The sequence below is a fragment of the Crinia signifera genome, chromosome 5 (assembly GCF_055691185.1).
Source record: "Crinia signifera chromosome 5, ASM5569118v1, whole genome shotgun sequence".
Taxonomy (NCBI): domain Eukaryota; kingdom Metazoa; phylum Chordata; class Amphibia; order Anura; family Myobatrachidae; genus Crinia; species Crinia signifera.
The window spans coordinates 46,484,027-46,497,970 of NC_139221.1; the positions used below are offsets into that span (position 1 = coordinate 46,484,027).

The 13,944-nt window shown below is 41.5% G+C and overlaps 1 protein-coding gene across 4 annotated transcripts in view; it reads right to left on the reverse strand.

The window, feature by feature from the left end:
* Nucleotides 1-13,944, reverse strand: part of TOX (thymocyte selection associated high mobility group box) — a 228,123-nt gene that overhangs the window by 20,754 nt on the left and 193,425 nt on the right. For all 4 annotated transcript variants that reach the window (XM_083187144.1, XM_083187142.1, XM_083187143.1 and 1 more), the window contains one exon: nt 5,800-5,880. In XM_083187144.1, coding sequence (XP_083043270.1) covers nt 5,800-5,880 — 81 coding nt within the window. The remainder of the gene's footprint in view (nt 1-5,799; nt 5,881-13,944) is intronic.

Here is a 13,944-nt window from a genome sequence, read left to right on the forward strand (position 1 = left end):
CACTGTTAGTGGAAGACATGGGGACGTGGAACATCTATTTTTATACAAGAAATTAATGTAACAAATACTCTGGAATAAATGTATGTATACTGAATGTAGAACAGGGGCATTACAGACTTGACTACTGTATGAGCTTGAAAGTTAAGTCTTGTGGAAGAACTTTTATACCTAACATACATCATATTGACTTCTGTTGATAGGGCAAGGATGGAATAAATCTGATAATGGGAGTTCCCAAAGGCTTCTTAGTCTGGCCTCTAACAGCCCTTTCGCCCATAAATCCTTTGTCCAGTCCGGGATAATAAACAGGGTTGTAACCCACACTGGAGTACCCCAGGGATCTGTACTTGGACCGAATATCTTTATTGGTGATATTGCAAATGAAATTGAGGGTAAAATGTGCCTTTTTGCAGATGACACACAGGTATGCAACAGGGTAGACACAACAGGAGGGGTAAAACAAATGATTGATGATCTAGGTAGATTAGGGGAATGGTCGAGAGCATGGCAACTACAGTTTAATGCCAAAAAATGCAAAATCATGCACTTGGGTCTCAAAAATCCAAAGACTAAATATAGTATAAATGGCACTATAATGGAAACTACTGAGGAAGAGAGGGATCTGGTGTCACTATTTCAGGGGACTTAAAGGCAGGTAGGCAATGTAACAAAGCAATGAAGAAGGCTAGTAAGATGCTTGGTTGCATAGGGAGAGGTATCAGCAGTAGAAAGAAATAAGTAATAATGCCACTGTATAGGTCATTGGTACGACCTCACCTAGAGTATTGTGTTCAGTTCTGGAGGCCATATCTCCAGAAGGATATAAATACATTAGAGACTGTACAAAGAAGGGCAACTAAAATGGTGCATGGCCTACATCACAAAACGTACCAGAAAAGACTAAAAGATCTTAATATGTATACTTTAGAGCAGAGAAGGGAAAGGGGGGACATGATAGAAACTTTCAAATATATCAAGGGCTTTAACAAGGTACAGGTGGGAGACATTCTTCACATTGGCCCTTATTCTGATTGATGCGTACTTTTCCGCATACTTTCGGATCGCGTCTTTACGGCGTCTGCGCATGCGTGGAGAACGCTACGCGCATGTGCCACGCCTTGACTCCGTACCTGTTCGGGCAAATCCCGTACAAAACTGGTCACCGCAATCATTCGGGAAATATGGGCGTATTATGGGCGTCATGCGGAATGACACATGGGCGTAGTTTCAAAGTGGGCAAAACGGGGCGGAAACATGGGCGGACACGGGGGAGTACACTTATGTTGGGGGGCGTACATTCGGATAGCACTCCGAATGCACGCGAACAAAAAGGGAAGAAATGTGCGGTGTCCAAAAGGCCACTATTGCTTTGCGGACACCACTCGTTCCTGCGGGAGGCGAACGGACCGCCTAATGACTACAAGCATTAACACCTGAACCCAATAAAATCGACTCCTTTACTCATTACTCACTAATAGGACGCTTGTCAGTGCTTTAATTGAAACCATTGCACTTCAATTGCTGTAAGGGTTAATGTGTGCAATGCATGTGTTAGGCATGCTTGTAAGGATATATTGGCATCTAATTGATTCCAATTCCAAATAAGCATTTTTTTATGAGGATAGGTAATTGAATAAGTGGGTCATGTGATGTATTGCAGAATTGACATAATAGTGGGTTGTTTGGCGTAAATACACCGCTTACGTGCGGTAGCACCGCTTGGCTCCCGTTCGGATGCGGTATTCCCGAGCACACTCTGTAATACTCTGTTATACCGTGCAGAATTTGACTGTTTCCCCCGCACACGCATGGTTTGTATGTCGTCCGTAAACACGCCCTGTTCTTAAAGAGTGAGTCCGTCCGAATGCGGAGGACCCGTGGGCGTTTCTACGGACGATGGCCGCACGCGGCAGAACACCGTGGCGTGCGGACCGCTCCGTAAGAATGCGGGAATATCCGCACCGATCAGAATAAGGGCCATGAAGAGGAGCAGCAGAACACGAGGACATGCACTAACACTAGAAGGAGGAAGATTCAGGGGAAATGTGAGGAAGGATTACTTCACAGAAAGAGTAGTAGATAAGTGGAATAGCCTCCCATCAGAGGTGGTAGAGGCAAATACAGTAGTACAATTTAAACATGCTTGGGATAGGCATATTGATATCCTTACAAAAAAAATAAGGATCAAATATGGTTTGAGGTAACATGTTTAAAAAAAGGGGCAGACTAGATGGGCCAAGTGGTTCTTATCTGCCGTCAAAGTCTATGTTTCTATGTTTCTTTCCTAGTGATGCGAGGACCCAGGATAGACCAAGATTGTGTGTCAGTGTTATTGGTTTAACCTTAGTTATGTCACCCAGGGACCAAATGAGTCAGTAACCAATGTGGTTCTAAGAACATATATAGAAGAGCTGCCCTAAGGTCAAATATGGGAAGCAATAGTTTAAGTAGACCTAACAAATAGATCTATATACAACAGAATGGGATACGGTCATTGGGTCAACAGCATGATAGTCGACAGTCATTAGGTCCCAATGCAAGAAGGATGACCTGCAGGATGGTCGACATGAGTCATTAGTTTGACAGGGTCATTAGGTCGACATGGGTTAGTCCGACAGTCAAAAGGTCAACATGGGGTTTTTCAAAAAAATTTCATGCCCTACCATTCATTAGGTGGGAGAACAAAATAGTGTGCCGATGCAGGCGAGCCCCCAGAGTGGTGCTGGCGGCGCTGTCTCCTATTGATGTACATCGCCTGATACTGATGAAAGGACAAAGTCCTGGGTCAGGGATCCGATTTTGTAATCCACAAGGTGGGAGGAATGATGGTGGGGTGCCTGTGCTTGACGCGTTTCGCTGGGTGACTCCCAGCTTTTTCAAAAGCTTTCACCACCTCTCCAAGGGGCAAATTTGTTCTATCTGCAATTCAGCGCAGGACTCTTCCCTCCAATCGTGAGTGGTTCACTGAACTGTCCAAATAAATGGTGTAACTTCTTATGGACTGAATTGTTAACAAGAGGAACTTTTTAGGGGTGCCCATCCCAGTATCCATTCATGAATTGTATTTTAAATGGTTCATTTACTTTTTAACGGTATTGAATTATGTATACAGTGTTTTATTAAATATACCTACAGGGGCGGATCCAGGATAAAATGACAGGGGGGGCACCATGATAAAAGAGGGTTTGGGTGGGGGAGGGGCAGTGTTAGTGGTGCCAGTGTACATGCTAAGAGAGCGGCAGAGAGAGGGTGGCAATGGGATTAAAAATAGGCCCTGGCATTTAAAGTACGCAGGCCCACCATGGCAACAAAAGTGAAGGATGTAGTTGTGCGTGCGCCGAAGGCGCGCTCTGGAAAAGGGAGTGTGGCCACTCAAAAGGGGGCGTGTCCTTGAGTGTAGTGTACAACACCATATACAACTTCTACACATTATGCAAAAAATACTAGACCCCATTATACTTGCCCCTTACACATGATGCCAAATGGAATGAGCCAAAATTCACATAATGCCACACAGATTGAGCCAAAATTCACATAATAACACACGGATTGAGCCAGAATTCACATAATAACACACGGATTGAGCCAAAATTCACATAATAACACACGGATTGAGCCAGAAGTCACATAATGCCACACAGATTAAGCCAAAATTCACATAATGCCACACAGATTGAGCCAAAATTCACATAATAACACACGGATTGAGCCAGAATTCACATAATAACATACGGATTGAGCCAAAATTCACATAATAACACACGGATTGAGCCAGAATTCACATAATGCCACACAGATTAAGACAAAATTCACAATACGCTTCATAAACAGGGACATTGTCCACCAAAGGCGCACATTAAACATTTACACCAGGCATGTCCAACGTTGGCCCTCCAGATGTTGTGAAACTACACATCCCAGCATGCTTTGCAATAGTTTTAGCATTCTCTAATAGTAAAACTGTGGCAAAGCATGCTGGGATGTGTAGTTTCACAACATCTGGAGGGCCAACGTTGGACATGCCTGATTTACACCATAATGTCCATTACACGTTAAGTTACACGGCATGATGTCCATTATGTATTATGCCAAAAACCATAATGCCTATTAAAAATTATGCTACATATAGTAAGTGCTGCTTATCTACATGCTCATTGCCAAGGGTTCCATGCTCATTGCCAGAGGTTCTATGCTTGTTGCCATGTGGGATTACATGCTCATTGCCAACGGGGAATACATGCTCGTGGTAAATGGGGGACAGCCGCCGCCAGGCAGAAGTGATAGCCACTGACAGTGGCAGAGCCTGGCTGTATTCCGAGCACTGCAGGTCCCAGCTATTTGAAATAATACCCCTTTCACACCAGAAAATGCATCCCAGGTTGGCCCCTTTTACACCAGCCTAGTCCCTGCATTTTCTGGTGTGAGGGGGAAAGAAAACCACCCCTCCCCCCCCTTTAACCAGTTATCTCATTTAACCGGCTATATCTTCGGAACTAACTGACTCATTTACATGAGACAAGTATCATATTGAAGAACTTTTGAGTGGGCTTTGAATGATTTTGGTCCAGTGAAACTGGAACGTTTGGTTCCAGAGTAATCTGCCCTCAAAGAACATGAACAGACATGAAATTACATTTAAAAAAAAAAAAAAAAAACGATTTGCACGCTATATCTCTGGAACCGATTGACCAATATGGACCATCCTGGTATCATATTGAAGGCCCAGCGATTTGGAATTGAATGACATCAACCACAAGCTCCTGTGATGCCAGGGAGGGAACTGGCAGCCGTCGGAACTGGGTGGGGGTCGGAATTGACGGGTCCCAGATTATCCTATGGGGAAAAAATGTTACAGCTTTGCCAGGCGATATCTCCAGTTCCCAGGGGGCTAGAGACACGGGGCTGGGCTCTTTGGAAAGCTCTGGTCCTCATCTACAAATTGAATGACAGGGGGGGCACGTGCCCGGGTGCCCCCCCCCTGAATCCGCCACTGTATACCTATGTTTTGAATCTACTGATCCAGTAGGCTGTGTGGTAATTGACACATTTCCTCTAAGCGCAGCTTTTTTCCCTTCTTTTTTTTGCATACAGTCGATTGGGTATTGACAACCCCCTTATCCAGCTGCTGCTATATTTGAGCAAGGTAGCGCCTGCTAAACTATCCTAGAGACAGTTTATTTCCCCCTTTGTTCCACCCATCCCCATTAGAGCTGCTTCCAAAAATTTCCCGGGCTGGTTTTCCTTCCCAACCCTCCCCTGGTATGAAATGTGGTACGTGCCTACTAGACTCATCGTGCTCCCAGTCTGTTATTTTGGATCCTTTAAGAAACTTTGGGGCAGATGTATTAAGCCTTAACAAGAGATAAATGCAAGGGTGATAAGGAGAGATAAACGTCCAGCCAATCACCTCATCACTGCCATGTTACAGGCTGTGTTTGAAAAAAGTCAGTAAGGAGCTGATTGGCTGGACGTTTATCTCTCTTTATCACCCTTGCATTTATCTCTTATTAAGGCTTAATACATCTGCCTCTATATGCTGATTTAGAAGGTCAGAATCGTACTAAGATACCTGTATGGTGTTTGCGCTATACACTGAATACTTGTAGTCATGCAGCATGTAGCTATGGGCTAGTTCTGTACTTTTTAAACAAAAGTCCTTTAAAATGACTCAGTCTAGCAGTGAAAATGATTGTAATAAATGGTATCCAATGTATTTTTGTTAAGAAATGTTACATAATAAGGAAGGAAAACCATTTACTTGACACTGGTAAAATCTATGCCATAAATATTTGACGTTACCTTGGACACAAGACTTGCTCGGTAAGCAGCCAACTGCTTCAGATACTCCTTTTTGGCAGCTTCAGTTTTCTTTTTATACACCTGCAAGTAGAAAAAAATGTTTAATTGTGTCTTTACAATAATCCATCCTATTGCATCTTCCCCTAGCATGTTGATGAGTATGCTAATTAATCAATTGTGCTAGCATACCATGCCAATATAGAAGGGCAAAAATAAAATTGCACATCTCTATCTATCTATCTATCTATCTATCTATCTATCTATCTATCTATCTATCTATCTATCTATCTATAGAATACAAATGCAGTTAGATGTATTTATGCTGCTTTATGGACAATGTTCATCATACAGTATATAGTTAATAGGAGTAGTGTGTTAGAAGGCAAAGTACTATATTCAAACTTCTAGACCCATTAATCAGCACTTTTTTAGCTATTTAAAACTCATTGCATATGATAAATGGTATCAGCTGCTAACATTTGTTTGAAAAAATACAGTTTGGAGCTGAGTAGCTGGAACCCCATTTATACACAATGAGTTTTAAAAATCTAAAATAGTTAACAAATGGGTCTTTAAATTGATACATTTCAGATGGGACATCTAGCAAAAGAACCAACTAAAAGCCCTAACACCCTAACAAATAAAACATCTATTTTCTATGAATGTAGCAAAGGCTGTGCATTACTGTTATATATATATATATATATATATATATATATATATATATATATATATATACACACACACACGTTACAATAACAAACCGTAGTGCAGTACAGTGAGGAAAGAGAGAGCCTAGTAAGCAAACAAGAAGCTTAATACAAGTATGCACAAGTGGAGGAGGAGCAAGCATTGCACAGCGGGGGCAGTGACATGATAATGAGATTCACAGCAAATTGTGTGGCTTTGATCCAGCTGGTTACTCTTTTTGGCATCTGGGAGACCACTCAGAATTGTATCAGTCTTATCTACACTACAGGAGTGTAGGCAAATGATTTAACTACATTTATGTCCCCATCTGAAGCTGGGAAAAATGTGCTTCTCTAACATAGCCCTGTAACATAAACAGCTTAGCCTTGCATTGTGTAGTATGGTAAAATCTTAAATTGGCCCTGGGCCAATGATGCCACAGTTAATCACATGACTGCAGTCTCAGCTTTTTGACCTCTACCAGATCCCATCTGGACAAGCTCCTGAGGCTTAAGCTGTGCAAACTAAATGGAGAAGTAATACTTCACTTTTGAACAGTTCAACAGCTGAATATCATTTTAATGCTGAATTACAAATTTTAAAGACCTGGCCCATATTTAAAGTACATTGCAGTCAGGAGCTCACCACAACAGTAGCTGTAGTTGCAGAAAAACCATCCACTTAATCATGTTGGTTTATTTGGTTAGGCACAGGACAGAGTGAGGAAGGGAATCTGGCACATGATTCAATAGGAGTGCCTAGGCGACATGCAATGCCAGGGGGAGGAGTAAGGCCAGCGGCCTTGCATTGTCACTATCCTCGCCACCATCTATTGCACGAAGTACACAAAACAGAAGAGTGGGTTGGTTTATCTAAGCGCCAGGCAGCCCAAGAGGTGGGTACACTCAACAGTGGTGACCCCAGTGCCACAAATACAAAGAATGCAAACAACAGAGTTGTGAGTGTCCCCTCCACTGGCGCCACTGCAATAAGGTACAGAAAGTAAGAGGAAGTACACCCCTTATAGATGGGAAACGATCCTCTTCTCCCAATTTTGGATTAAATTTAATGTGTTGTGCCACAATATGTACGTCCCTCCTGGTGAGGTGGCGTCTCCTCTTCTCCCAAGTACGAACACAAGTACGTGCGCGACGTGTAGTGAGTGAAGCAAGGGTTCATATGAGCTACCATGGTCGGGCCTTGCTCCTCCCCGTGTTGTGCCGAGTCACCTGCTTGTTCTTTCCCCAACCTGGATCTACACCTTACCATTATTAGATGGCTGTTTTTTTTTCAGCAATACAACATTAGCCAACCCTTGCTGCCAAACCTATACATTAATAGAATGCTAGGAATAGACTTTGTGACACAAATTACATTCTACATTACAGAGGGCACATTGGACATTAAATAAATAGTTTATTTAACCATTTCCTATATATGTGTACTTGTATATGTCTCCATTAATATATATTTTTTATTTATAACCAGTTACAATGGAGTCACTTCAGGAGTGCAAGTGGAGTGGGAGACGTCTGGGTGTCAACCACCAAGGGGTGACACCAAAATGCCGCCTGCTCTTCAGTGATGGTAGCTGGGTGCCGCACTGTAATACTACATGCAGTGCCTGGCTTCTGTCACAGTTTAGGAGCCGGCACTGTAGAAAGACAAACTCTGGGGACAGCCTTACTCCTATGAGCCACACATATATATATATATATATATATATATATATATATATATATATTCTTCTGCTGTTATCAAGTATCTGAAATGTCTGAATGAGAACCATAAAGATCTGGATCAATTGTCACCATTGTGTGGAAAAAGAGACTTTTTAATAAATATTTGAAATGACTTGGACTTTTTTACTGTATGCCAAGTGAATGTGAATTTATCTAAGGCATAATTGATCTAATTGCGAAGATCAACACTAGGGGCGCCAACCCACAATTGTATTCTATATTTCCCTAATATCATTCCAGTGCACAGTCTGGAACCTCATCTCTAGAGCAGGAGAGGGGGGGGAGTGTGTCTCAGGCAGTTGGGCCCACCGAGGGTGTGTGTTTGTGTGTGTGTGTGTGTGGGGGGTCCTCTATACCCCTGCGGGCCAGTTAACATTGTGTGCGCACCTTTCACCTGTGACCAAGTCACCAAGGCAAATAACACCTCTCATCAGTTATTTATATAGCACTCACATATTCCGCAGCACTTTACAGAGAATATTTGGCCATTTGTATCAGTCCCTTCCCCAATGGATCATACTTCTCTGTAGCCAATTAACCTACCAGTACATTTTAGGAATAATAATACCTCCCTTGAAATCTCTATTGGTGGCTATGAGTTTTGGAATATTGCATAATAAATGTTAATGTAGCAAGACTATGTCCAAAAGCATAATAGCCTATTGTAATCCATAATACGAACCTCCAGATGCTGGAACCTCAATGGCACTCTGTGGTATACTATTCTTTATGCCCAAGACACTTCCTATGAAATTGACCCTTCTGACAATGGCGAAGAAGGAGTAGAACTTATGAGTGCGAAAGCACCAATAAAGATGAACTGATTTGATTGACTTGACATAAAAGTAATGGAATTAACATGGCACCAAGAGAAAGACATCAGTTTGTGGGCTCCGAGGATTTATCAGCTTGTAAGTGAAATTCTGCTTCTCTATAGCCCCGCTGCTTCTAATTTAGCAGGACAGGCTTATAATTGAAGCAAATTAACTATTTACTTTTGCTACTTCTACCAGGGGAGGGGAGGACATACCAGCAGGAAGGAATGCGTGGGAAATTAAATTCTTCTCACTTGTGTCAGATTTGCCCTTCTATAGCACATTAGCAGTAATATCATGAGGCGTCAAACATTGGAATAAATACTGAAGAATAAAATAATGAGGTGTTGCTATTGAGTTGAGCAGCTCTGGCTAATTTTACGGCATATGAATTATGCAGACTAAAGGCAGACATATGTTACGGTACTCCAACAGCGTGCTTGCCGGTGCTACCTGATCATTAAAATTCTGCTAGGTTCCCTACGAGAATCTGTGTCTTCTTACTACGATGGCTTATGTTTAAATAAACACAACTACACACTCTTGCCTACAACGGTAATTGCAAATTTTTAATACAATGCTGGGCTCGAAAATGAGGTATTTCATTACAGTTTTTAGCCCAAACATGTGTGTTTGTCTCTCTGACTGAAGTTTAAAGTCATTGACAGAAATGTAAACAAGACCATTTTGTTTGCAATTTGCAAAATCTATTACAGCCTTACTGTGCTTCCAATTAGAGGGAGAGATGATTTTCTACATTTTCATCTGGTTTCAGTTCAACGGAACTTTTTTTTTTTTTTTACATTAACAACTGTTTTAAAAAAATTGAACAAAAAAAATGACCTCAGGGGTCACTATGAATTGTTCGTCTTAGCTTAACAAATAGAAACATGTATAAATGTGTACAGCAAAGTAATACATATAGTAAGTTCATATTCAAGGGACCCCCTCACTAATGCCTGGTAGTAATTAAATCCTTGTCTTAAAGTCTACAGTAAAATTCTGAGGAAAATTTGCTGGTTGCCAGGTGACTCTGTGGATCAGAATCTGTATGTGTAACTAAAAACATGTATATGTAACTCATATGCGGGCAGCATGGATGGTGTAATGGTTAGCTTTACTGCCTCATAGCACTAAGGTCATGGGTTCAATTCCCAGCATTGCCCTAACTGTGCAGTACCTGGAGTGCCTGGAGGAAACCCGTGGGTTTCCTCCAGGTACTCCGGTTTCCCCCCACAATCCAAAAATATGCTTTCAGGTTAATTGGATCCCAACAAAATTAACCCTAGAGTAAATGCGTGTGCATGTGATAGGGAATATAGATTGTAAGCTCCATTGGGACTCTGTAAAGTGTTGGAGAATATGTGTGCATTATATGAGAAACTGTTCATAAATACATAATAATATGTATCTCTCACACAATGGACTCAAAAGTCAACCTTGGAATACTGCAGTTGTATGCAATTTTAAAAAATTACTATAAACAGCTTCATAATGATTATTAACAATATCATTAACACCATAAATTACATTAAAAGGCAATGTTACCATTAATATGAATATTCATTAAAAAAAATGTATCACCACACACGATGACAATAAGATATAATGGTCAAAATGTAATAGAAGAGATTTTGGGAGAGTTTTCCCATTTTTTTTAAAGCGGCAATTAATTACATGCAAAATCAACCTTTTTTCCCCCCAGTGTAAATGATTGCCACTTTAAAAAAATGGGAAAACTCTCCCAAAATCTCTCACTTTCTGATTCTCACACCCTATTATATTTGGCCCAAAGTATTGATTACATTTAGCAAAAAACACATACAGAGTGGGGTACTTGTTTCCTAGCACGGCCACAAATCTTGGCCATCGGGAGTAATTTTAGTGGCCTGCGACGCGACCGACGCGATGCCCCCGATTTTTCCATTGAAATGCATTGAAAACAGTGAAAAATCGGGTCGGTCGCGTCGTGTGCGCCTAAAAATGCTTAAATGGTCCACCCGCGATGGCCGCGATTTCCCCATAGGGAACAATGTTAAATGCCTCAATTTACCCGCGATGACCCCGATTTCCCATAGGAAACAATGTTAAATGGGTCAATTTACCCAAATCATCATAGGGAAGAATGGTAAATGGGCCAGAAAGCCCAAAAACCCCCCTGACCAGTGAAATGTCCCCCCAAAAGTAGTTCACGCCACCCCGCGATGAACGTGAACCCGAAGCGTGGCGAGCGCAGTGGGTTCACGTTGATCACGTGGTGGCGTAAACTACTTTTGGGGGGACATTTCAATGTTCAGGGGTGTTTTTGGCCCATTTACCATTGTTCCTATGATTATTTGGGTAAATTGAGCCATTTCACATTGTTTCCTATGGGAAATCGTGGTCATCGCGGGTAAATTGAGGCATTTAACATTGTTCTCTATGGGGAAATCGCGGGCATCGCGTCTGGCCCATCGCGATGGCCCCGATTTTACCCCCGATGACCGCGATTATGATCGTTGTGGCCGTGCTAGGAAACAAGTACCCAGAGTGGTACATTGTACAGTTTAGCATCATCAAGAGGAAAAATCTAGTACTATATATTTGGGGTACAGAGCTATGAAGAGGCAAAGTACATTAGCAATAAGTGTTCTAATGCTATCTGTGGCACAAACTTGGGAAACTTTGACCTTTTTTAAAAACAAAATCCTGGAATATTGTGTTGCGTGACCAGCTGCTGTATGTGTGTGTGTGTGTGTGTGTGTGTACATATTGGAAACACAATTTATTGAGGTTTCAAAGGAATTACAACAACATGACCACAAAAGCACATAAGAAAGAAATGTATGATGTATAGGTGGAGCCAACCTCTGCCAGCCCGCCAGTGCGACATATCCATAGCGCTGGCGGAGGCAGACGGGGGGCGTGGCCAGCAGACGTGGACGCGTGTTCCATCAGCAAGGTGGTGGGGAGCGGTGACCAGGTGCTTCCCTGCCCATCTCCACTTCAGGGAGCTAGGCAGCGAGCGGGGGAGAGTGGGCGAGACTGGCAGTGGCGAGAGATGGCTGCAGGGGATTCTGACAGAATGGGGCGCATGAGCACTCCATTCTGTCAAACTCTGGCGGAGGGGCGGGAGACAGCGCATGGTGATTCTATTGCCAGGAGCCACTCTAATGAGATCGGCTCCATCTTTACCATTACAATGACAGTATGACAAAAAGTTAGTGACTACAAAGGCATAGAATAAAAGAAAATGAACATGATAATAGACAATTAACACAAAAAGGACAGAAAACGTATAGACAGGGAAGGCAAAAGAGGGGGAAGACAAAACAAAGTAGACAGTTATATGTGCTGGAAGTAGGTTGCAGGTGTACATTACAGGAAATAAGCATCAACAAATAAGGTGGTAGTCAATATCTCAGTTTGGTGTTCCTAATGACAGCTAGTGCCTGGGCAGTAGGCTTGCGTGAGTCCGGGGATGATTTTAGGGATTCTCTGGAAATACCCTTATTATGAGAACTGCCATTGCTGTAATCTGAGAACTGACATTGCTGTAACTTAAGAATTACCAATATGTTATCCTGGAATGCTGTCAACATGCTGAAAATAAAGAACCATGCTTCATCCTTATCTGGTGTATGTGATTCCTTGTCACAATATATATATATATATATATATATATATATATATATATATATATATATAGTATGTATAAAACACACCAGTATTAACTTGCTTTAAATACTATTTTGAATGTTATATTTAAATTTTATTTTTGAATACTACTTTTGAAAATTAGAGTTTAACTTCTATGGTGACGATGTGAGTATTACATAATATAATTATTACTCATCTAGAAAGTTTTGACACACACACACAATTATACTGTAGTTGAAGCAGAGATAGTGTTTTACAGTATATGATGTTTCTCAGCAATAATACATTTTAGACATGGGTGTAGTTACATAATTACAGTATATATTTGTATTACAATTTAATGGCATTTTACACACACTTGTTACATAATGTAATAAACATTTTAATGTTTTTGCCAACCTAGATCTATATCATTTTGCCCATATGTATTATTGTGTAATTAGATGTAGGTTTTTTGGTAACTTTATTCGCTGGTTCCCACAGTGCTCAAGAGATGAGACCTGGAGGACGCCATTGTCACATCCGGAATCGGAGTAACGGATGCCAGGTGGATGGACTGGGTGCTCACTGGAGAGCCTGTATTTGTAAGTATATATGTTATACTGTGTGTGTCTAATGCCCCTTTCACATCGCCAAAATAACCTGGGTCAGACCTGGGTTGTTACTGGGTCAACTTGCAAGTACCAAATCTTATATCCTGGGTGCAGCAACCAGGCAATTCCACCTGGGTTAAAAGAAAGGTTAATCACGGGTTGCCCACTGTATAATGGGGGACCCAGGTTTAATGTGAATGTGCTGGACCCGAGTCAGACTCGGATATTGATGATGTGATTACGTAACCCAAAACATACGCCTTATTTAAAGCGCCATTTCTTAACTAGTTGGAGTGTTCCCCTGTTCTGCAGCTCTCTCGCCCCCTCTCTCGCTCTCTCTATCATCTATATATATGTCTAGTGTCTGTGTGTCACCGAAACACTGCCATCTTTTGGCAGCAAGCGAAAATACATCTCTTTCTCTCTCTCAACTTAGCCTTACTAACCTTACTAACTTTCAAAGCATTTGCTTCAAGCAGGCTTACTAGTACATGTATATATTTATATATATATATATATATATATATATATATATATATATATATAGACACACACACACACACACACACACACACACACACACACACACACACACACACACTACAGTATATCTATATTTGTATTATTAATGTAGTCTATACAATAACACAGACACATCATTTTACT